This window comes from Melanotaenia boesemani, chromosome 9 (assembly GCF_017639745.1).
Source record: "Melanotaenia boesemani isolate fMelBoe1 chromosome 9, fMelBoe1.pri, whole genome shotgun sequence".
NCBI classification, from domain to species: domain Eukaryota; kingdom Metazoa; phylum Chordata; class Actinopteri; order Atheriniformes; family Melanotaeniidae; genus Melanotaenia; species Melanotaenia boesemani.
The window spans coordinates 35,283,927-35,301,684 of record NC_055690.1 but is presented as its reverse complement, the minus strand read 5'-3'; the positions used below and the strand labels follow the sequence as shown (position 1 = coordinate 35,301,684).

Below are 17,758 nucleotides of genomic sequence, written 5' to 3'. Positions count from 1 at the left end.
TTGATTAAAAAGATCAGTGTTCATTTGTAGAATAGAGGTCATATGTTCCATAATATATACCTGTTTGACTCTCTGTTTCCATTCAGTTATAGTTGGGGGTTTCAAAGCTTTCCAATTCACAGTTATTATTTTTTTTGCAACCAATAACAATATATGTAGAATATATATTTGATTTGTACTGAAAACATTGTTTGATATAGCACCTAGTAAATAAAACAGAGGGCCTGATGGGACCTCCATCTCCAAAATTTTCTCAAGTTCCTCCTTGACGCTTTTCCAGTATGCCTGAATAACAGGGCAATCCCAGAATATGTGTGTGTGGTCGCCCACCTTCAGTTGTTATTCTGTTGATAAATTCAGTTAGTGCTCATGTTCTAGTTGTTTTAGGTCTAAACTCAGATTTTAGTTCATTTAACAAATTCTTCATGATAAACTCATCATCTGTTGTGAAATATCTTTACAAGTATTTTGGAAAACTGCAGCTGGAAAACCAGATTTCTTTTTGCTGATGGAGGTCAGACATGTTAACTGTTTAATAGAAATTCAGAGAAATTTTCTCCAAGCTCAACACGACTTCATCACAGGCAGAAAAACGGAAGAAAATCAACAAAAAGCTGCATTTTAACATTTAGTATTTTACACAAACTCTAGTTCATAATCAATTAAACCCAAGGATTAAATCGGTTTAATGAACCTCGAACAGAAGCTGCAGTCGTGTTCGGTCGGAATCCGTCTCTTTATTCCTGCAGAATTCAGAGATTTTCCTTCATGACTTTCCAGTTTTCTTGGAACCAGTTTGGTCCCAGACGGTTCCAGACTGGCTGAAGATGAAATTCCAGGGTCCAGGTCCAGGAAGCACCGTGGCGTGAGCCGTCTGCACTCTGCTTACAGCATTTAAACCATTAAACCAATAAAAGATCAATTTCATTAATGGAGAAAATAAAAAAGAGAAGCTGAATATTTTGAAACATTTGCAACGTGTTAAATGTTCGGCTGTTCTGGTGATGGAGGCCATCAGCCGCAGGGTCGCTGTGGCTGCTGGTGGTTGATGGGGAAGTAGAAGAAGGGGGCATCGGGCGGGCAGGGGTGTCCAGAAGAGGGGCGCGGTCCTGGGCCGGACTCCACTACAGGATCCCCGTCATGGTGATCGCATCCGAGAGTCAGGTTGCGATGCAGACGGACCTTCAGCTGGAACCACACCTGTCGGTCCTGCAGCACAGAAACAGGTAAGATTGAAGGTAAACATGGTCGTTACTGGATCGATGTTTGCTGAAGAGATTTTTCCTCAAGCAGCAGGTCAGATTCATCGTTTTAAGAAGCTTTGCAGATGAGAAGCGAAACCTCTGAAAGAAGCAAGACACATCAGTCCAGTTAAGTCCAGAGATTTCCTTCTGGATTAATAAAGCTCTTCTGTGACGGGTGGATTGCTTTCCATCGGGCCTCTTTCATTTAAACCAGTCGGTTTTAATTCTTCATTTCTGTGGAAATTCCTCCCTGAATCAATGCTTGTTTTTGTGGTTGAGCTGAACTTAACGAGGTCCATCGTCCTCCCTCTAGATGATGAGATTTTATTTCTGCAGTAAAACTGACACTGTGTTTATGACGCTACATTTCTTCAATAAACCACCTGTTTCAGGCCAAATAAAGTTTGCTAAGTGTGGAGCATGATGGGTGTTCAGACCATGTGGTCTTTGACACACTGGATCTCATATCGGTCCCCCAGATGTGGACTCAGGACTCTCTGCACCTCCGCAACCTAAACACAGAATGAAACGCTGTTAGGTCTGAAGGTTTTAATCCCTGCAGCCGGTTCATCAAACATGTTTCTGTTACTGGTCACTTTTTCTTTAAAAGCACTTTGTCCAACTTGGATGTGATTTCCAGATGTCATCATCTCATATTTTATTCCCAGTAGAAGATAAAAACATGTCAGAGGATGAAACTGACGTTTCACCATGTGATGAAAATATGAGCTGATAGTAAATCAGATGGAAAAAGTTGGAACAGGAGCAACAAAAGGCTGGAAAAGTACCTGGTACAAACCAGAAACACCTGGAGGAGCATTGGACAACTAACCAGGTTACCTGGCAACAGGTCAGTAACATGACTGGTATAAAAGGAGCATTTCAGAGAGGCAGAGTCTCTCAGATGGAAAGATGGACAGAGCTTCACCAATCTGAGACAAACTGGATCTAAAACTGTGGAACAATTTCAGAAAAATGTTCCTCAGACTTTGAAGATCCTCCATCTACAGTGTAGAATATCATCAGAAGATTCAGAGAATCAGGAGGAATCTCTGTGTGCATGGGACAAGGCTGGATGCTGGTGATCTTCTGCATTAAAAGCAGACATGATTCTCTACTGGAAACCACTGCATGGACTCAGGAAGACTTCCAGAAACCACTGTCTGTGAACACAGTTCACCCTGAAACCCACAAATGCAGGTTAAAGCTCCATCATGCAGAGAAGAAGCCAGATGTGAACAGGATCCAGAACCAGCTTCTTCCGTCTTCTCTGGACCAAAGCTCATTTAAAATGGTCTGAGTCAAAGTGGAAACCTGGATGAAGATGTGAACTAGTTTGTGGAAAGCATGGACGGCGTGTCCTGCAGACTAAAGAGGAGAGGGAGCATCCAGCTTGTTATCAGTGGACAGGTGAAAAGCTGCATCTCTGATGGGATGGGGCTGCATTAGTGTCTATGGCGTGGGCAGCTTCCACATCTGTGAAGCTCCATCAATGCTGAAAAGTACATGGAGGTTTTAGAGCAACATCTGCTCCCATCCAGACAACGTCTCCGTCAGGGAAGGCCTTGCAGATTTCAGCAAGACGATGCTGAACCACATCCTGCATCCATCACAGCAGCATGGCTTCACAGGAGAAGAGTCCGGCTGCTGAACTGGCCGAACGAGCTCAAATTCTCCATCAAATGTCTCAGTTTCAACATCTGACATGTTGTTTATCTTTGACTTGGAATAAAATATGAGTTGATGAGATTTGGAAATCATTTAATTCTGTTTTAATTTGCATTTTACACAGAGACCAGAACTTCGTTAGAATTACGGTTGTACGACATTCGTCACTCAGCTTTCATTTTAAAGGGTTTAGTGTTAAAAACAAAGATTTTAATAAATTTCCAAGTTTTCTTTTTGCAACAAAATATTTTCCTCAAACATAATGACGACAACATAATGTGGTATATTCAAAACAAACATTTGTGGTTTTAACTGAGCAGGTTGCTGCTACCTTGTAGGGCCGCTCACAGGACGGAGAGATTCCAGCAGCCTCCAACAATCTGAAGCACAAAAAGCAACTTCTAATATTTTCACAAAACAACAGGAATGTCTAGAGATTAATGGCTCATGTGGTGAAGGTTAGCGACATGTAATGATGATCTTAGCAAAAAGAAACTGCAGTTCCACTTTGGACCACTTGGGGATGTCTCTAAACGCGAGTAAATGTTGGAAGTTAATCTACAGAAGCCTAAAGTGGTCATGTTTGGTTTTTTTTAATGCAAAACTTGACACAATCATTTTCTGAATCAGTTTTGGTCTCTACATCCCGTAGAGCAGTGGTGGGAGGCCTTCGCCCTCGTCCTGCAAGTTTTAGATGTTTCCCTGCTCCAACACATCTAATTCAAATTAAATTGATTAACCAATTCTGCTCAATGACTCATCAATTTAAATCCGGTGTATTGGAGAAGGGAAACATGTAAAACTTCCAGGACGAGGACCAGGGTCCCCCACCACTACTGCAAAACGTCATGAATACTGAAGGGGCGGAGCTACTTGCTGGCAGGTGAGGTCAGGTGACAACCCAACGATTCATCTGCAGACGACCTGTCAGAAACGTGTGAACTCACCTGTGGATGTCGAACTGATGCCGTAGCTTCAGGCAGATCTGGAAGTATTTTAGTGGAGAGTTGAATCCTTCCACACAAGCTGCACACGATCCATGCTTCCTCCACTCCTCCTTCCTGTTGCATAAAAACACCCTCGTTCACTTTCACTTTAGCATCCGAGTCTGATTCCGACACAGAAAACAAGTTTAAATTCTCCTCACATCTAAAGCTCAGTGACCAAGCTTCACTGGATCTTTCATCCACACAGACAGAAACTCGTTTCAGTTTAAAAGTCTTCCATGAAAATTGTTTCAGGAAACGCGTCCATCCACACAAAACCACTGGGCTCCTCTCTGCTTTGTGATAGTTTTCCTTCCTTCTCCACTGTCTCCTTGTGCAGCTCGGGATGGATATTTTATCCAATCCTTAGCTAGGTAATTATTTTTAAAAATGGGTTTATAAATTGGACTATGTGGATCATATAATAGATTTGTTTTAATTGGGTTATAACTGAACTACAATGAATTGGACTGTATCTGTAAAAGTTTCTTCAGCTGACTCTGTTATGAGCTGGTGCTGTATAAATAAAGCTGAATTCAAATAAAATGCTGCCCTCTACAGACAGAGACAGGAACTCCAGACATGGTACAGTACCAGAACTGGAAGGGGGATTTGGTTTTTAATAATGATGGCCAGTATTCAGTCAGCTCTGCCTCCAGGTCCTGGAAAGAAAAGATAAAAAGGACAACATTAGTTTTTCCCATGACCGTTCACAAAGACAGCTGATCCTGACTAAGACTCACCTGGATGTCGGAGTGAAACATATGCCAACACCCGCAGCAGTCCAGAGCATGAAGAGGCCTGCAGATACGACAGAAACAACCAATAAGAATCATCAGCAAAGTCTCCTTCAATCAGTGTGAACTTAGCAAAGTTTTTGGTTCTCTGAAACTTTTTTGAGATAAACTAAATGCAATAACTGATGTGATCTTTTTTCTCTCTGCAGCTTAAAGAAATTTCATTCTCACTAGCAGATAAAGGAAAAGGTATGAAATGACCAAGCTGTGATGAAACTGATAAAACTAATGAAGCAGCTCTGAAACTGTGATTACATGGTGATGAAGCTGCGATGATGCTGTGTTAACGCTGTGAAAAAGCAGCGATAAAGCAGCGATAACGCAGTGATGAACCGGTGATAATACTGTGATGAAGCTGAGATGAAGCTGCGATGTAACGAAAAAGCAGTGACGAGGCAGTGATGACGTGATGATGAAGCGGCGATGAAGCAGTGATGTAGTGATGATGAAGCAGTGATGAAGTGATGATGAAGCAGTGATGAAGTGATGATGAAGTGATGATGAAGCGGTGATGAAGTAATGATGAAGTGATGATGAAGCGGTGATGAAGTGATGATGAAGTGATGATGTAGTGATGATGAAGCGGCGATGAAGCAGTGATGAAGTGATGATGAAGCAGTGATGAAGCAGTGACAAAGCGGTGATGAAGCAGTGATGAAGTGATGATGAAGCAGTGATGAAGTGATGATGAAGCAGTGATGAAGTGATGATGAAGCAGTGATGAAGTGGTGACAAAGCGGTGATGAAGCAGTGATGAAGTGATGATGAAGCAGTGATGAAGTGATGATGAAGCAGTGATGAAGTGATGATGAAGTGATGATGAAGCGGTGATGAAGCTGTGATGAAGAGGTGATGAAGCGGTGATGAAGCGATGATGAAGCAGTGATGAAGTGATGATGAAGCAGTGATGAAGTGGTGACAAAGCGGTGATGAAGCAGTGATGAAGCGATGATGAAGCAGTGATGAAGTGATGATGAAGCAGTGATGAAGCGATGATGAAGCAGTGATGAAGTGATGATGAAGCAGTGATGAAGCGGTGATGAAGCGGTGATGAAGAGGTGATGAAGCTGTGTTGTGTGTGGAGATGATGGAAGTGTGACGGTACCACAGTCCATGGATGGTCCAGTTGTTGACAGTCTCAGGAATCCTGCAGAGAGTCTCGTTGTACAGAGACTGAGGGACAGGTGGACAGATAGACAGCATGTTAATGAATCTCTAATTAGGTCGTTAGCCTTCATCACCCGCTGTGGAGGATGAGGAGGGTGGAGTCTGTCAGCTGATATCAGTTTCTGAACTTTCCTCCAGTGTTTTTCTTCCTTGCCTGCATTTTTTTTCATTCTTCCTTTCTTCCTCTCCTCTATCATCCTTTATTCTTCTTCTATACCTTGTTTCTTTTTCTTACCTTTCCACTTCCTTCCCTAACTTCCTCTTTCCATTTTCAGCCGTTCCATTTCCCTTCTTCCTGATCCTTTTCATTCTTAGTCCTAATTTCCTTCCTCACCTTCACTCTTTCGTCCTTTCCTAACTTCCCATGTTCTTTCCTTTTCTACTTACTTATTTTCTTTCTTATTCATAGTACTTATAGTTTCTTTTCTCCCATCCTTTCTTACCTTCTTTTCCTTTCCTACCTCTTCCCTTTCATACTTAAAAGGTCATTTTCTTCTCTACTTCGTCAAAACCATCTTTACTTTTCTTCTTAAATCCTTCCTTGTTTTGTTCTTCCCTTTTTTACCTTCTCATATTTTTCCTTATCTTTTCCTTATATTTTTAAATGCCACTTATTTCCTCTATTCCCCTCTTCCTTATTTCATGTTTCTTTTCCTAACCCCTCATTTCCTTTCCTCTCGGATTATTTCTTTATAGATTAATAAATAATTCCCTTATCTTTAATAATGTACCCATTAATTTCCTTCATATATTTTCCCTCCCTCTTCTGCTTTAATTTTCTATCGTTGTATGCTTTATATTTCCTTTCCTACCTCTCCTAATGCTTCTATGCTGCTTCTATTTTTTACATCTTTATTTTCTTCCTTATCCTTTAATTATGATTTTTCATGATCTCCTACTTGTCCTCATCCTTCTTTTACTATCTCTGCTTTTAAAGATAAATTCGTGAATAATGGATAATAATAATAATATATATATTATATAATAATAATGGCTCATTCATATTTTTTTCTTATTTATTTATTTATTTATTTATTGTTGTATGACAGGAACTATTTTGTGTCAGTTGGTAATTATAGATCTACTTAAACAAATATGACACGTGGAGTTCCCCATGGCTCCATGTTGGGCCCCTTATTGTTCAGCATCTACATGCTTCCACCAACTCAGATCATAGAAAGAAAGCAAATAGCTGCTCATAATTATGCTGATGACACTCAGCTCTATATTACTGTCTCACCAGGGAAGTCTTGGTGTCATTTTCGACTCTGATCTCAATTTTAAAATCTATATTAAAGAAGGAACCAAATCAGCCTTCTACCACCTAAAGAATACATCTAGAATAAGGGGACTGATGACTCAGCATAATTTGGAAAAACTTCATCATCTGTGTTCAGTAGTCCGACTGCTGTAATGGAGATTTTACAGGTTTCGCTAAAAAAATCACTGAGACAGATGCAACTAATCCAGATGCTGCTGCTCATGTCCTCACAAAGGCCAGAAAACGGGAACATATCATTGCTGGTGTCACATCTCTACACTGGTTCTGGTCCAGAACATAGATCTGATCTGCTGACATCACATGAGCCACCGAGACTTCTAAGATCATCTGAGTCAAGTTTGCTTTTCATCCCAAGAGTTCAGACTAAACGTTTAGTTTTTCTACTCCTGATATCTGGACCAAACTAAAGTCTGATCCAAAAAGAATTTTTGCTTTACAATCTCATTTCTTTAATATGCACACTGATGATGATGATGAAGAAGAAGAAACTCACCTCACAGAACCCTCCTGGCCACTGCATGGTAAATAGGATGCATTTCCAGGTGCAGTTCATCCCTAGTCCTTGGCGGCCATATTTGTAGTCCTCCCAGAGTTCTTCCTGCATCACCGAGGTGTCGGCCAGCAGCAGGAAAAATATCACAGGACTCAAAGTGACCAGTGGGGGCGCCACCGAGCAGCACATCTCTGGACTAAAGGAAGAGTTTAATTATTTATTTACATTTATTTTTTTTATTTTCAGGTTTTCTACTTTATTGTTCTTGTATCTTTGCTTCAGTAAAGATAGCAACTAAAATGAAGCAGCAATGAAAATGAAATGATGCTAACGAAGAGCTATATTATTACAGCAACTTAACCAAAATGAAAAATTAAATTAAAAATACTTTTTTATTCTCCCGAGGGAAATAATAGTGTATATTCCAGGTATAGGGTTTTGTTATTTGAAATTATTATATATTTTATATAATAGTTATTTTTCTGTTATACTATAACATATTTATGTAAGAATATCTATATTGCATTTGACGTAAGAAACGTAGAAAAGTTTAACATGAAAGAAGCTGAGAAGTAGATCATACATGCAGCATTTCGGTGCTACTTGTTAGGAAATAAATTTAAGCTGTTAAAATGTCTTCAGAGTGGCACTAAGGAAACTTACCGGATGGTTGAAGCTGCAGGTCTGATCTGCTTCTGAAGCTTCTCTCTGTTTGGATGCAGGAAACCTGGAAGTGAAACTTGGCTTCATGTAGGTTTCTGCAGAGTCTTCAGCTTTAGAGGAAGTCGACTCCTCCTGTAACTTCCTCCATCTGGTAGGTTTCAGAGCAGGTTTTATACCTGAGTGACTTTCTCTCAGCGATGGCTTCTGCTTTCACGGGAGCAGCTGCAGAGACGGAACGGATTTAAAATTAGTTGGTACTAAGGGGCTCAAAGTGGGCCAAGAAAACATCCCCCCACTATTACACCAGCAGCAGCCTGAAGCGTTGATCCAAGGCAGGATGGATCCATGTTTTCATGATGCTCCCACCAGATTCTGAGCCTAGCATCTGAATGTGGAGCTGAAATGGAGACCAGCAACTTTTCTCCATCTTCTACTGGACTTCCTGTTGTCTTTCTATCATCTCCAACCAGTCTGTCCATTCTCCTCTGAACTCTGACATCAACCAGACATTCTGGTTCAGACAGCTGCTGCTCTGGATGTTTTCTCTTCTTCAGACCATTCTCTGGAAACCCTGGAGATGGTTGTGGGTGGAAATCCCAGTAAATACTCAGCCCAACAACCATGCCATGCTCAAAGTCTCTTAAATCCCCTTTCTTCCTCATTGTGAGTCTTCTTCACCACGTTGACATGATGCTGCTGTGTGATTGGCTGGTTGGATATTTGTGTTAACAGGAAGCTGAACAGGTGGAGCTGATAAAGTGCAAAGTGAAGCTGGTTTTTCCATCCTAACTTTCTACGTTGGACTTGATAGAGAAATGTTTCAGACTAAGACAGGACAGCCGGCTGAAATCAGCTGTAAACAAATAAAAGTGAGGCGTGGAGGTTGATCTCTGAGCTGCAGCAGCAGCGCTGGATTAAAGCCGGTTACTTCCTGCAGACAGTTTGGCCTCTCCAGCAGCTCGTAGTTTGGCTGCCATCCAAAAACACTGATAGTGTCTGAACTGGTGTGTGTCTGAGTGTGTGCGTCCTTGTGAGGGTAAACTGAGGCAACACGGCCACACATGAACCGCTTGATGGTAAGCAGAGCTTTTATTTCTCTGTCAGGCTTCTGATCAGTTAGAAGGAAACTGGGAGGAGATCAGGGGGAGGATTGATGACCGATCAGGTCTGATCAGGTCTGATCAGATCTGACCTCTCAGAGTTACAGGGCTGTGTTGGTGTGATTGCGTCGTCACGGTGACGAGTGTAAGGACATGGTCCATGTTTCCAGACTGCAGGGTTCCTGCTGCAGGTTTTCATGGCTCAACATGCCTGTTAGCCAGCTGGCAGTGCGACAGTGCAGCTCAGCACGTACGCAATGACACAAACACTCAGCAGCAGGGTGACACTGCCGCACTTTTAAATGACTCCCGGACTGTAACGGGAGGACTAGGAAGTCTGGACCTGCTCTGGAACCTCCCCATTCCTTCTCCAAACACTTCGTAGACGTTACAACACTCAGGATAACAAGTGAGGAAGAATTTCAGCTGTTTGTCTTATTCTTCTTGCAAACATGTCATCATGAACAGGTGCAGGCTAGTCCAGCACCCATACCCTCCTCTTCCTCAGTCATGCTCCTGGATTTGGTCTTATGGGCAGCAGCTGTGGCTGGAAACAGTCTGGATGCTCCTTTTCCTTGTTCCTTCCAACAAAGAACTGGAATCCAAATTATCACTAGAAGCAGCTTGTTTCCCCTGTTGTTGGTAGCTCTATGGTTCCCTCATTCCAGCTTGTTGTGAAAAGAGTTGCGAGTGAAATGAGGAAAAAAACTAAGTTGATATCGTTCCAACCTCTGACACCTGTGCTGCCTGTGATGCGTATTTCTAAAACAGACTTCTTGTTATGACCTGTTTTCATTTGCCGCTCTGTTAAAGGTGGCGGCTTCTCTGAGATAAAAGCAACATGTGTCCTTCTGTGCAGTTTAGGAAGGACTGAGAAAATCCTCTTCAAGATTTAACTTGTAGGTCTGAGACTCGGGATCCTGGTTTGAGTTCATGATGCTGGTCCTGCTGTCTGAGCTTCACCGGGTCTCCAGTTTGGACTGATCTGATCTTCTGATGGAAACATAAAAGTTCACAAAGTGTCTGATCCTGTTTTTCCAGGTGGAAACTTCTACACCCAGTCCAGGACTTACAGGGATAACATAAAAGACTTCTCTCACTTCTGTTAATAATTGGCTTTCGTTCAGAGACCATCAACTCGTTCTCGACTGAATCAGAGACTTCTGAGACTGTTTCTGGAGACTTTAAGTGTTTTAATGAGGAACATAATAATGCTCTCCTTTCAGCCAAGTTCAACAAACCAGAAGTGTCTGACAACGAGATTAAACATGTTCAGAAATACGTTTCACTTCCCACATGGATGAAAGAAAACTTAAAGTCAACGCGGAGAAGACCGAAAAGAAAAGAAATCTGCACAACTGAGACTGAACCCATCTGGTGGATCCGTTCAGATCTTCACTCTGGATAGTGGTCCATCTGAGGACAGGACAGAACAGGACTGGACAGGACGGGACAGGACGGCGGTCTACAGACCAACATACTCTCAGTCCAGAGACCGAGTGGAGTATATTTTTCTCTGGTTGAAAGACTCTCGTGTCTCGTTCCCAGCAGGCTGTGTGTTACAGATCCCTCCCTAAAACAAACCAGATGCCTCTCTTCCTCCTCATTGGTCCAAGGATCATGTTCAGAGGATGTGATTGGCCCTCCCTGCAGTCAGTCCCACCCCCAGCTAGCCGATGTGACCTTGGTGGACGGAGTCATGCAGCTTTTTTAAAGACATGCTGCTTCTGCTGGTGGTGGAGGTGGTCAGGGGTCAAACACGGAGCAGCAAGTGGAAGCTGACTGTTAAAGGAGACAAACAGAGAACACAGAGTCGGGCTGAAGAGATTAAAATTATTTAAACATGAACTAAACTTCTGTGTAAACAACATCTGAGACATTAAATTAAACCAGGGGACCGGTTTGAACTGGACTGAGCGAGTTATGTTATCACAGTCCCGATGAAGAACACACAAACCAAACAGAAAACAGACGTTTCAATCAGTTTTCTAGTCTAAATGAGGATAAAATGATGGTCCTCATTCACCAAAATCTTCACAAGAATCTTTATAAAACCTTTCATTAGATTCATGAAACATCTCATCTCATCACATCTCATCTTATCTTATCTTATCTCATCTCATCTCATCTCATCTCATCACATCTCATCTTATCTCATCTCTGTGGTCATTCTCAGACCATGATAAAAGAAAGCTGATCCACTCTGTTTGTCTTTGCAGATTTAAGTTAATATTATTAAGATGCATTGTGGGACAGTTGCTAGATTATGGAAAAAGAAGGAAATAAACAAATCAATCTGTTTCTCCATCATCTTCATCCATGTACGGATATAACAGCCCCAGACTTGTTTCCATGGTGACTTCTAAAATGCATATTTGTCTCTGTGCAGCAGCAATGAAACATCATAACGTTGATGGTGATTTCAGACTTGCTCAACAAGTTTATTTTCAAAACTTTCCTTTTTTTTCTTTTAAAAAGATTTTCATAATTTCTTCACATTACCTGTATGTGATTTAGTCTTTTATGTGATTTACACTTTAAAGTTGAGCTTTTAGTCTTGTTGTATTTAAGTATGACAATAAACTTTGATTCTTATTTTAATATCCAACCAAATTTAGGATATTTGCCTTACACCCACTCAGACATGAACTTTAAATGAGCACCGTACATCTTGGTGTTTGGTAGATCTAAGCCAACCACAGAATCCATCAGCTGTAAAATAGAAATTTTTATTCTGGGTTTATATTTACTCCAGATGTAGGAGCAGAGCCAGTAATTCAAATCTTTCGGGACCCTTTTAGGAAAACATTAAGTATCTCGTCTTGTTTCCCCAAACAGTGAGACAAAGTTTGTTTTGTACAAGGGAACAGAGAATGGGAATGGTGGAACTGTATTAGAGACTGTTATGAGACTGATTTTTCTTTTAATTGATTCTATATACAGAAAATGTACTAAATGTGTTTATTATATTAATAAGAGGTGGTACTTATTGTTCAGGGTTGACTAAAAATACAAGCACATCATCAGCATAGAAGGTCATTTTATAGAATTTGTCTCTGACCCTCAAATCCTCTACAGAAGGCGAAACTAATCATTTCCGTGATTTTTAGCGCTATCGATGCCGTTAGCTTACAGCTAACTGGTCCCTACACTGCCCCCTACTGGTTACTCAGATATTACAGTTTGTGAACATGTAGCATTTTTTTCTGAGGACATACACAAACACTGCTTCAAACAAATGCCAAATACATGCGGCAGCCACGATGAAGGCGTGTATTTGTATTAAAAGCATGCATATTCTGGGTCCTGCAGGATAACATAAGCAGAGATTGTGAAGCTTCTTCAGAAGGTCAGACAAACTTATTCAACCTTAAAAAAGGACCTTTTGTTTTTCACTGAAAACATTTTTTACACTGATCGATGCAACAATGGAGCTTTTTCCCCTTTTTATTTTACCCACTGAGGCTGTTTTGAGTCAACATTTATTCAGCTGTATTTATGAATTTTAGATTCTTTCACTGGAAACTTACATTTAAATTACGTATATACATACAATGATAATTACTAGAATAAAGAAAAATCTCAGTTATAAATAAATTTAGACTCAGGCAGATTTTGAATATTTAATTGAAATGCTGATAATTAAATCTAATTTCTATGATTTATGCAGTAGTTTTTTAGCTTTTAAAGAGTATGGTTTAAATGTGAAACTGAGCCTCATAATAATCCTGAAATATTTTTATCAAAACAGTAAAATTTACATTTATTCACAAATCAGACTGTTATTAAACAGATTTCACTGTAATTAAAAAAAAATCTGATTGGACTGAGTTTAGTTTCTGTAACAATGAGAGAAAAATGTCTCCAAACCCATAAACCCAGATAATGTACTGAATCTAAAGACAAACAGCAGTGAAAATATTTAGAATTTTGCTTTAAAAGAAATCAGTGGATTCTGAAGGTTTCGTCAGGATGAAATGAAACAAACTAAAAGCACAAAGAAGTGGAAGTGATACCCAATGGGTCATTCTCAGGTCAGAGAGGAAGGTTTTCATCCGTGTGCAGCCATGTCGTAAAGAGTTCATTCTTTTTTTCTAAGTTTATTCTGTGTAGTAGTTATAATTAGTGCGAGTGTTTCCTGCGGTAGGAAGCAGTCAGAACGCTCTCACAGGGAGAGTCAGATGGTTTCCTGAAGCTAAAACCAACACAAAACACATAAAAATGTAAATATGCTTTCAAAGTTCCAAGAATTTGCTCAATCTTTAGGAAAAACTCTGCTCTGTTGTATAACAACAAAACGCTCTCAGATGGAAATTTAGAAGGTTTCATGACCAGTGAATAAAAGCTAAAACCAACACAAAGAAATATAACCTATAAAAAGTGTAAATATCCCTTTAGAGTGCCACAAATCTGTTTAATCATCAGGAACAACTGATGTGTAACAAGTCAGAACGCTCTGAGATGGACAAGCTTATAGTTTCCTGATAGAGATGCACATTTTGTTAACTATAGCAGAAGGAGTATAAATCAGTTTTAATTAGCAAAAGTCAAGAAAAAAAACTTTTTTTAGAGATTTGATTCAAAACAACTTGAAACATTCACTAAAATACAAAACTAGCCCCAAAGAGAGAAAGAGATGACTCCAACATCTGGACCAAAATGAAACGACATGATTAGAGCGCGACACGACAGCGAACTGACTTCCTGTTTGTTTGTGTTTCCAGAAAGTTCCCCTTCTGGCCGGCAGAGCCTTCAGCAGCTCGGCCCGGCAGATGAAGAATAAAGTCCCCGAGGCCCAGAAGCTCTTCCAGGTGAGACTGTCCATCAGCAGAGTTAACACCAGTCTCCCAGTTCTGCAGGAAACGTCTCCAGAAATGAAAATCCAACCAAAACAGTTTGTTTAGCTCCATTGTTTTTATTACCACAAAATATTGGCGACTTTCAGCTGAAGCTGAGGAAAGTCCCAGATTTCCCGTCATCTCTGAAAAGAAAAAGAAACACATCCAAAATCTGCTGGAGATCAGAACAAAGACCACAAAGTTTGTGAGGACTCGTCAGTTTGTGCCTGGAAACAAAATCGGCTGCAGGGAGAAATAAACAAATAACGTATAATGTTGCAGTATATAAATATGATGAGTTTCTCTTTGCATCCTAACCCTGAATGTCCCAAAGAACTACCTCTAACTGCTTTTGAAGCCTCATTAATGCTAAACACATAGAGACGGAATCTTCTGTCCGTCTCCTGCGTCCATCCATGTGTATTTCATTACATTTTCAGAGAGCAAACATAGCAGGGTCACCAGTAACCACAGGGGCCCTGGGTATGTGCCACAGAACATAGAAGAAGAATCAGGTGTTTACATTCATTTTGTATTACATAATAATATGGTTGATCCATGGGTAATACTGATTCATTGATGTACTGAAGATTATTTCATGTTTGGAGATGAACGTTAATGTGAGAAGTAGATGAGCACAGATCTGTGTCATAAAGTTTTATGTCGGTGTTGTAAAAAGATGTTAATAACAAACACAAAAGCCCACGAACCTGCACGCTTGTTCATGTTGTTTAGATGAAATCTAAATGAAAGGTAAACATTTACAGGGTCATATTTTGGGAAGAGATGGGAAGCTGGAGCGTTTGATGACGTACAAATGAGAGAAAATATCAAGGGACATGTTCAATCTGTAACATGGAGAGAATAACGTCTTCATTAACGGATGATCACGCAGATTCAGAGATTTACACGAGATGACGTTGTTATTTAAAGGTGTTAGTATTTATTTACTCAGCATCCTCGTGTGTGGTTTCCGTCCTTGTAACATTAGCTCCATGCTAACACGTTAGCATGCTCAGTTGTAACCATCTTGTTGCTACGGTTACAGGCAGACAATGGACTGCCAGTTCACATCAAGGGAGGAACCACTGATGTCCTGCTGTACCGAGCAACCATGACGCTAACCATCGCAGGTAACCATGGCAACTGTACCATCAATAAACTCACAGCTTCAGCTAAAAAAAAAAAAAAAAAACTTTTCATGTCGTGTTTTACGGCTTTTAAAACATGAGATTCTCAAGTTTGGCTTTTGTTTTTTCTTGTATTGTCCTTTTTTATTTGTGTAGGAAAGTAAAACACTGAATGATTAGTTTGCATGTAGATGACAATCATAAGAAGAAACTAAAATTCAGAGAAATTCAGAGATTTCTGGCAGTAACCTCTCAGAGGGGACCAGAGAGGTAGGGTGCAGAGGAAGAACTGGCGTTGGGCTTTATCGATTTAAAGTTATGAAAACATAAATACTGAGACCTTTTCTTCTAGGAAACAGCTTAAAAATCTCTGTTTTTACTTTCTGCAGGAACCTGTTACTCTCTGTACTGGCTGCTCGTCGCCTCGATGCCTCAGAAGAAGGCGTAACAACCAAGTGAAGGCTCGGCCTCTCAGATCTGAATGTTTGTTGTGTGGGATTCACCATCCGTCCTTCAGCGGGGCGACGATGCTTCTGTACAAACTACATCAAATTAAACTTTCCACTTTTCATTTGTCTCTGCTTTCTGACTGATGTGGACGCAGCTGGAGGTTGGAGGGAAATCTGCTTCATTTCTGGTTTTCTGGCTTGTTTTTACAATTTTTTCCAGCAATATTTACACAACAAATTTAACTTTACAAATAATTCTGAAACCGCGAAGCTTATTTTTCAACCAATTTGACTCCAAACTGTTTATCTCTGAGCACATTTCCACTGTTTTCCATGAAAGCTCATTCTCGCTACTTAGAAATAAAAATATTGACAACAAAATTCATAAATTTGAGATAAAACATCATAATGAGATAAAGAAAAAGTCATGTTGTGAGATTTTATTTCATAAGACTTTATGTGGGTAAACTCTCCATGAGGTCGTTTTACTCAGTTATTGTGAAACAACAGTTTTTATGACGTCTGAACAGAAACCTCGTTTAAGACAAAGGTGTGTAACTCTGATAAGGTCAGACTCCCTGTTTATTAAAACTTAGTAGTGAAACTGGTTTGAGACTCTACAGAGGAGGTAATGATGTGATATTGTCTCATACTGATCCCTGGATTCTGAATCCAACCCAAACCAAACTGTGTTGTGGCAGATTTAATACTATCAGACATTAAATTATCCACCAGCTGATGTTGTGTCCTCATCAAACTTGGGTTTTACATTTTGTTAGAAGAAAAGAGGATTTTCTTTTTCAAGCTGCAGTTCTGTTATTTTTAGTGATTCTAATGATTTTCCCCCTAAAACCAGGTTGGATAATTTCACAAGTAATTCAGCAGAATTAAGGAGTAACAGCAAAGCTGCATGGAATGAGCTTCATGTCCCCTTTTCATTCCAGGTAAAATAGAAAGAGATTAACGAGCATCTGAAAGCGAGCCGATCCCCATGTGCTGCAGCAGAGCTGGACTTCAGTCAGCTCCCGGAAAAACTCACTTATTTGTATGAAGTTGTTGCTTTGATGAGGTGGAAACAGGAAGTCCAGATCATTCAGCTGGAGGCAAACTTTCAGACTTTTCTCCCCAAGAGAGAGACTCTACTAACATCAGCTTCCATATGGTTTAAGCTCAAATTTAGTTTGATTCAGCTTTATTTATACAGCAGCAGTTTACGACAAAGTCAAATCAATCAAAGTTCCTCAGATCCTCCAGCTGGTTCACTGTGGACGACCAGCAGCTTGAACAATTGCTCCACCTGGTGGCTCCAGATCAGAACTACATCTGAGGTTGGAAACGCCGAGCTAACACAAACACACACACACACACTTCCATCAGCTGTTTACTGAGGATGACTTCATGGAGGTCAGAGGTAGAAGAAGCTGACTGTCCTGGAGAAACAGCAGGGAGGTTTTATTGGGTCTCTACACAGATAAAAGCAGCCTGAAGGATGCAGAGAAACAGAAGGTGACTGGAGACGTTCTGGTGTTTAAACGGATCCACTTTACTGACATTGGTACTTTTATTAGGGATGTATGAGGAAATCAATACACTGTATGTGTTTCCTTCCTGTCTTCCATTTCTCATGATTCTGGCATTATGTTCTATTCAATGTTATATTAATTTAAAATGTTATCATTTTTCTGTCATCTTTATCATTTACTTATTTTATTTATCGACATATTTAATTATAATTTTATAAGCAAAGCTTTCAATGTTCATTTAAATAATATGACACATTTACTACGACCCCAGAGTGCTGTACAATGAACGATAGGAAAGGCAAGTTTATTCATACAAGACAATTCAAAGTTCTTTTCATAAAACATTGAAAGCATCCCAGCGGGGTGCAGGAAGCAATAACACGTACAATAAAAACTAACTGTAAAGTCCCAGTGTGGG

At 40.2% G+C, this 17,758-nt stretch overlaps 2 protein-coding genes across 3 annotated transcripts; one reads left to right on the top strand and one right to left on the bottom strand.

The window, feature by feature from the left end:
* Positions 1 to 522: 522 nt before the first annotated feature.
* On the bottom strand, positions 523 to 8,638 carry LOC121646307 (ribonuclease Oy-like). Of its 2 annotated transcripts, none has more exons than XM_041995223.1 (10): positions 8,603 to 8,638; positions 8,301 to 8,522; positions 7,638 to 7,833; positions 5,801 to 5,868; positions 4,642 to 4,699; positions 4,493 to 4,560; positions 3,860 to 3,973; positions 3,244 to 3,292; positions 1,682 to 1,756; positions 523 to 1,209 (listed from the first exon to the last, which is right to left on the bottom strand). In XM_041995223.1, exons 3-10 carry the CDS (start codon positions 7,824 to 7,826, stop codon positions 1,015 to 1,017), a joined length of 816 nt encoding a protein of 271 aa, XP_041851157.1. In that variant the 5' UTR covers positions 7,827 to 7,833; positions 8,301 to 8,522; positions 8,603 to 8,638; the 3' UTR covers positions 523 to 1,014. The 2 variants fall into 2 exon arrangements, with proteins under 2 accessions (XP_041851157.1, XP_041851158.1); XM_041995224.1 differs by lacking the exon at positions 8,603 to 8,638 and having other exon boundaries at positions 8,301 to 8,345; positions 8,477 to 8,537.
* A 583-nt stretch (positions 8,639 to 9,221) lies between these two features.
* Positions 9,222 to 15,939, top strand: LOC121646318 (cytochrome c oxidase subunit 7A2, mitochondrial). Its single transcript, XM_041995240.1, has 4 exons — positions 9,222 to 9,376; positions 14,125 to 14,211; positions 15,287 to 15,371; positions 15,758 to 15,939. Exons 1-4 carry the CDS (start codon positions 9,362 to 9,364, stop codon positions 15,814 to 15,816), a joined length of 246 nt encoding a protein of 81 aa, XP_041851174.1. The 5' UTR covers positions 9,222 to 9,361; the 3' UTR covers positions 15,817 to 15,939.
* The last annotated feature ends 1,819 nt before the right edge of the window (positions 15,940 to 17,758 follow it).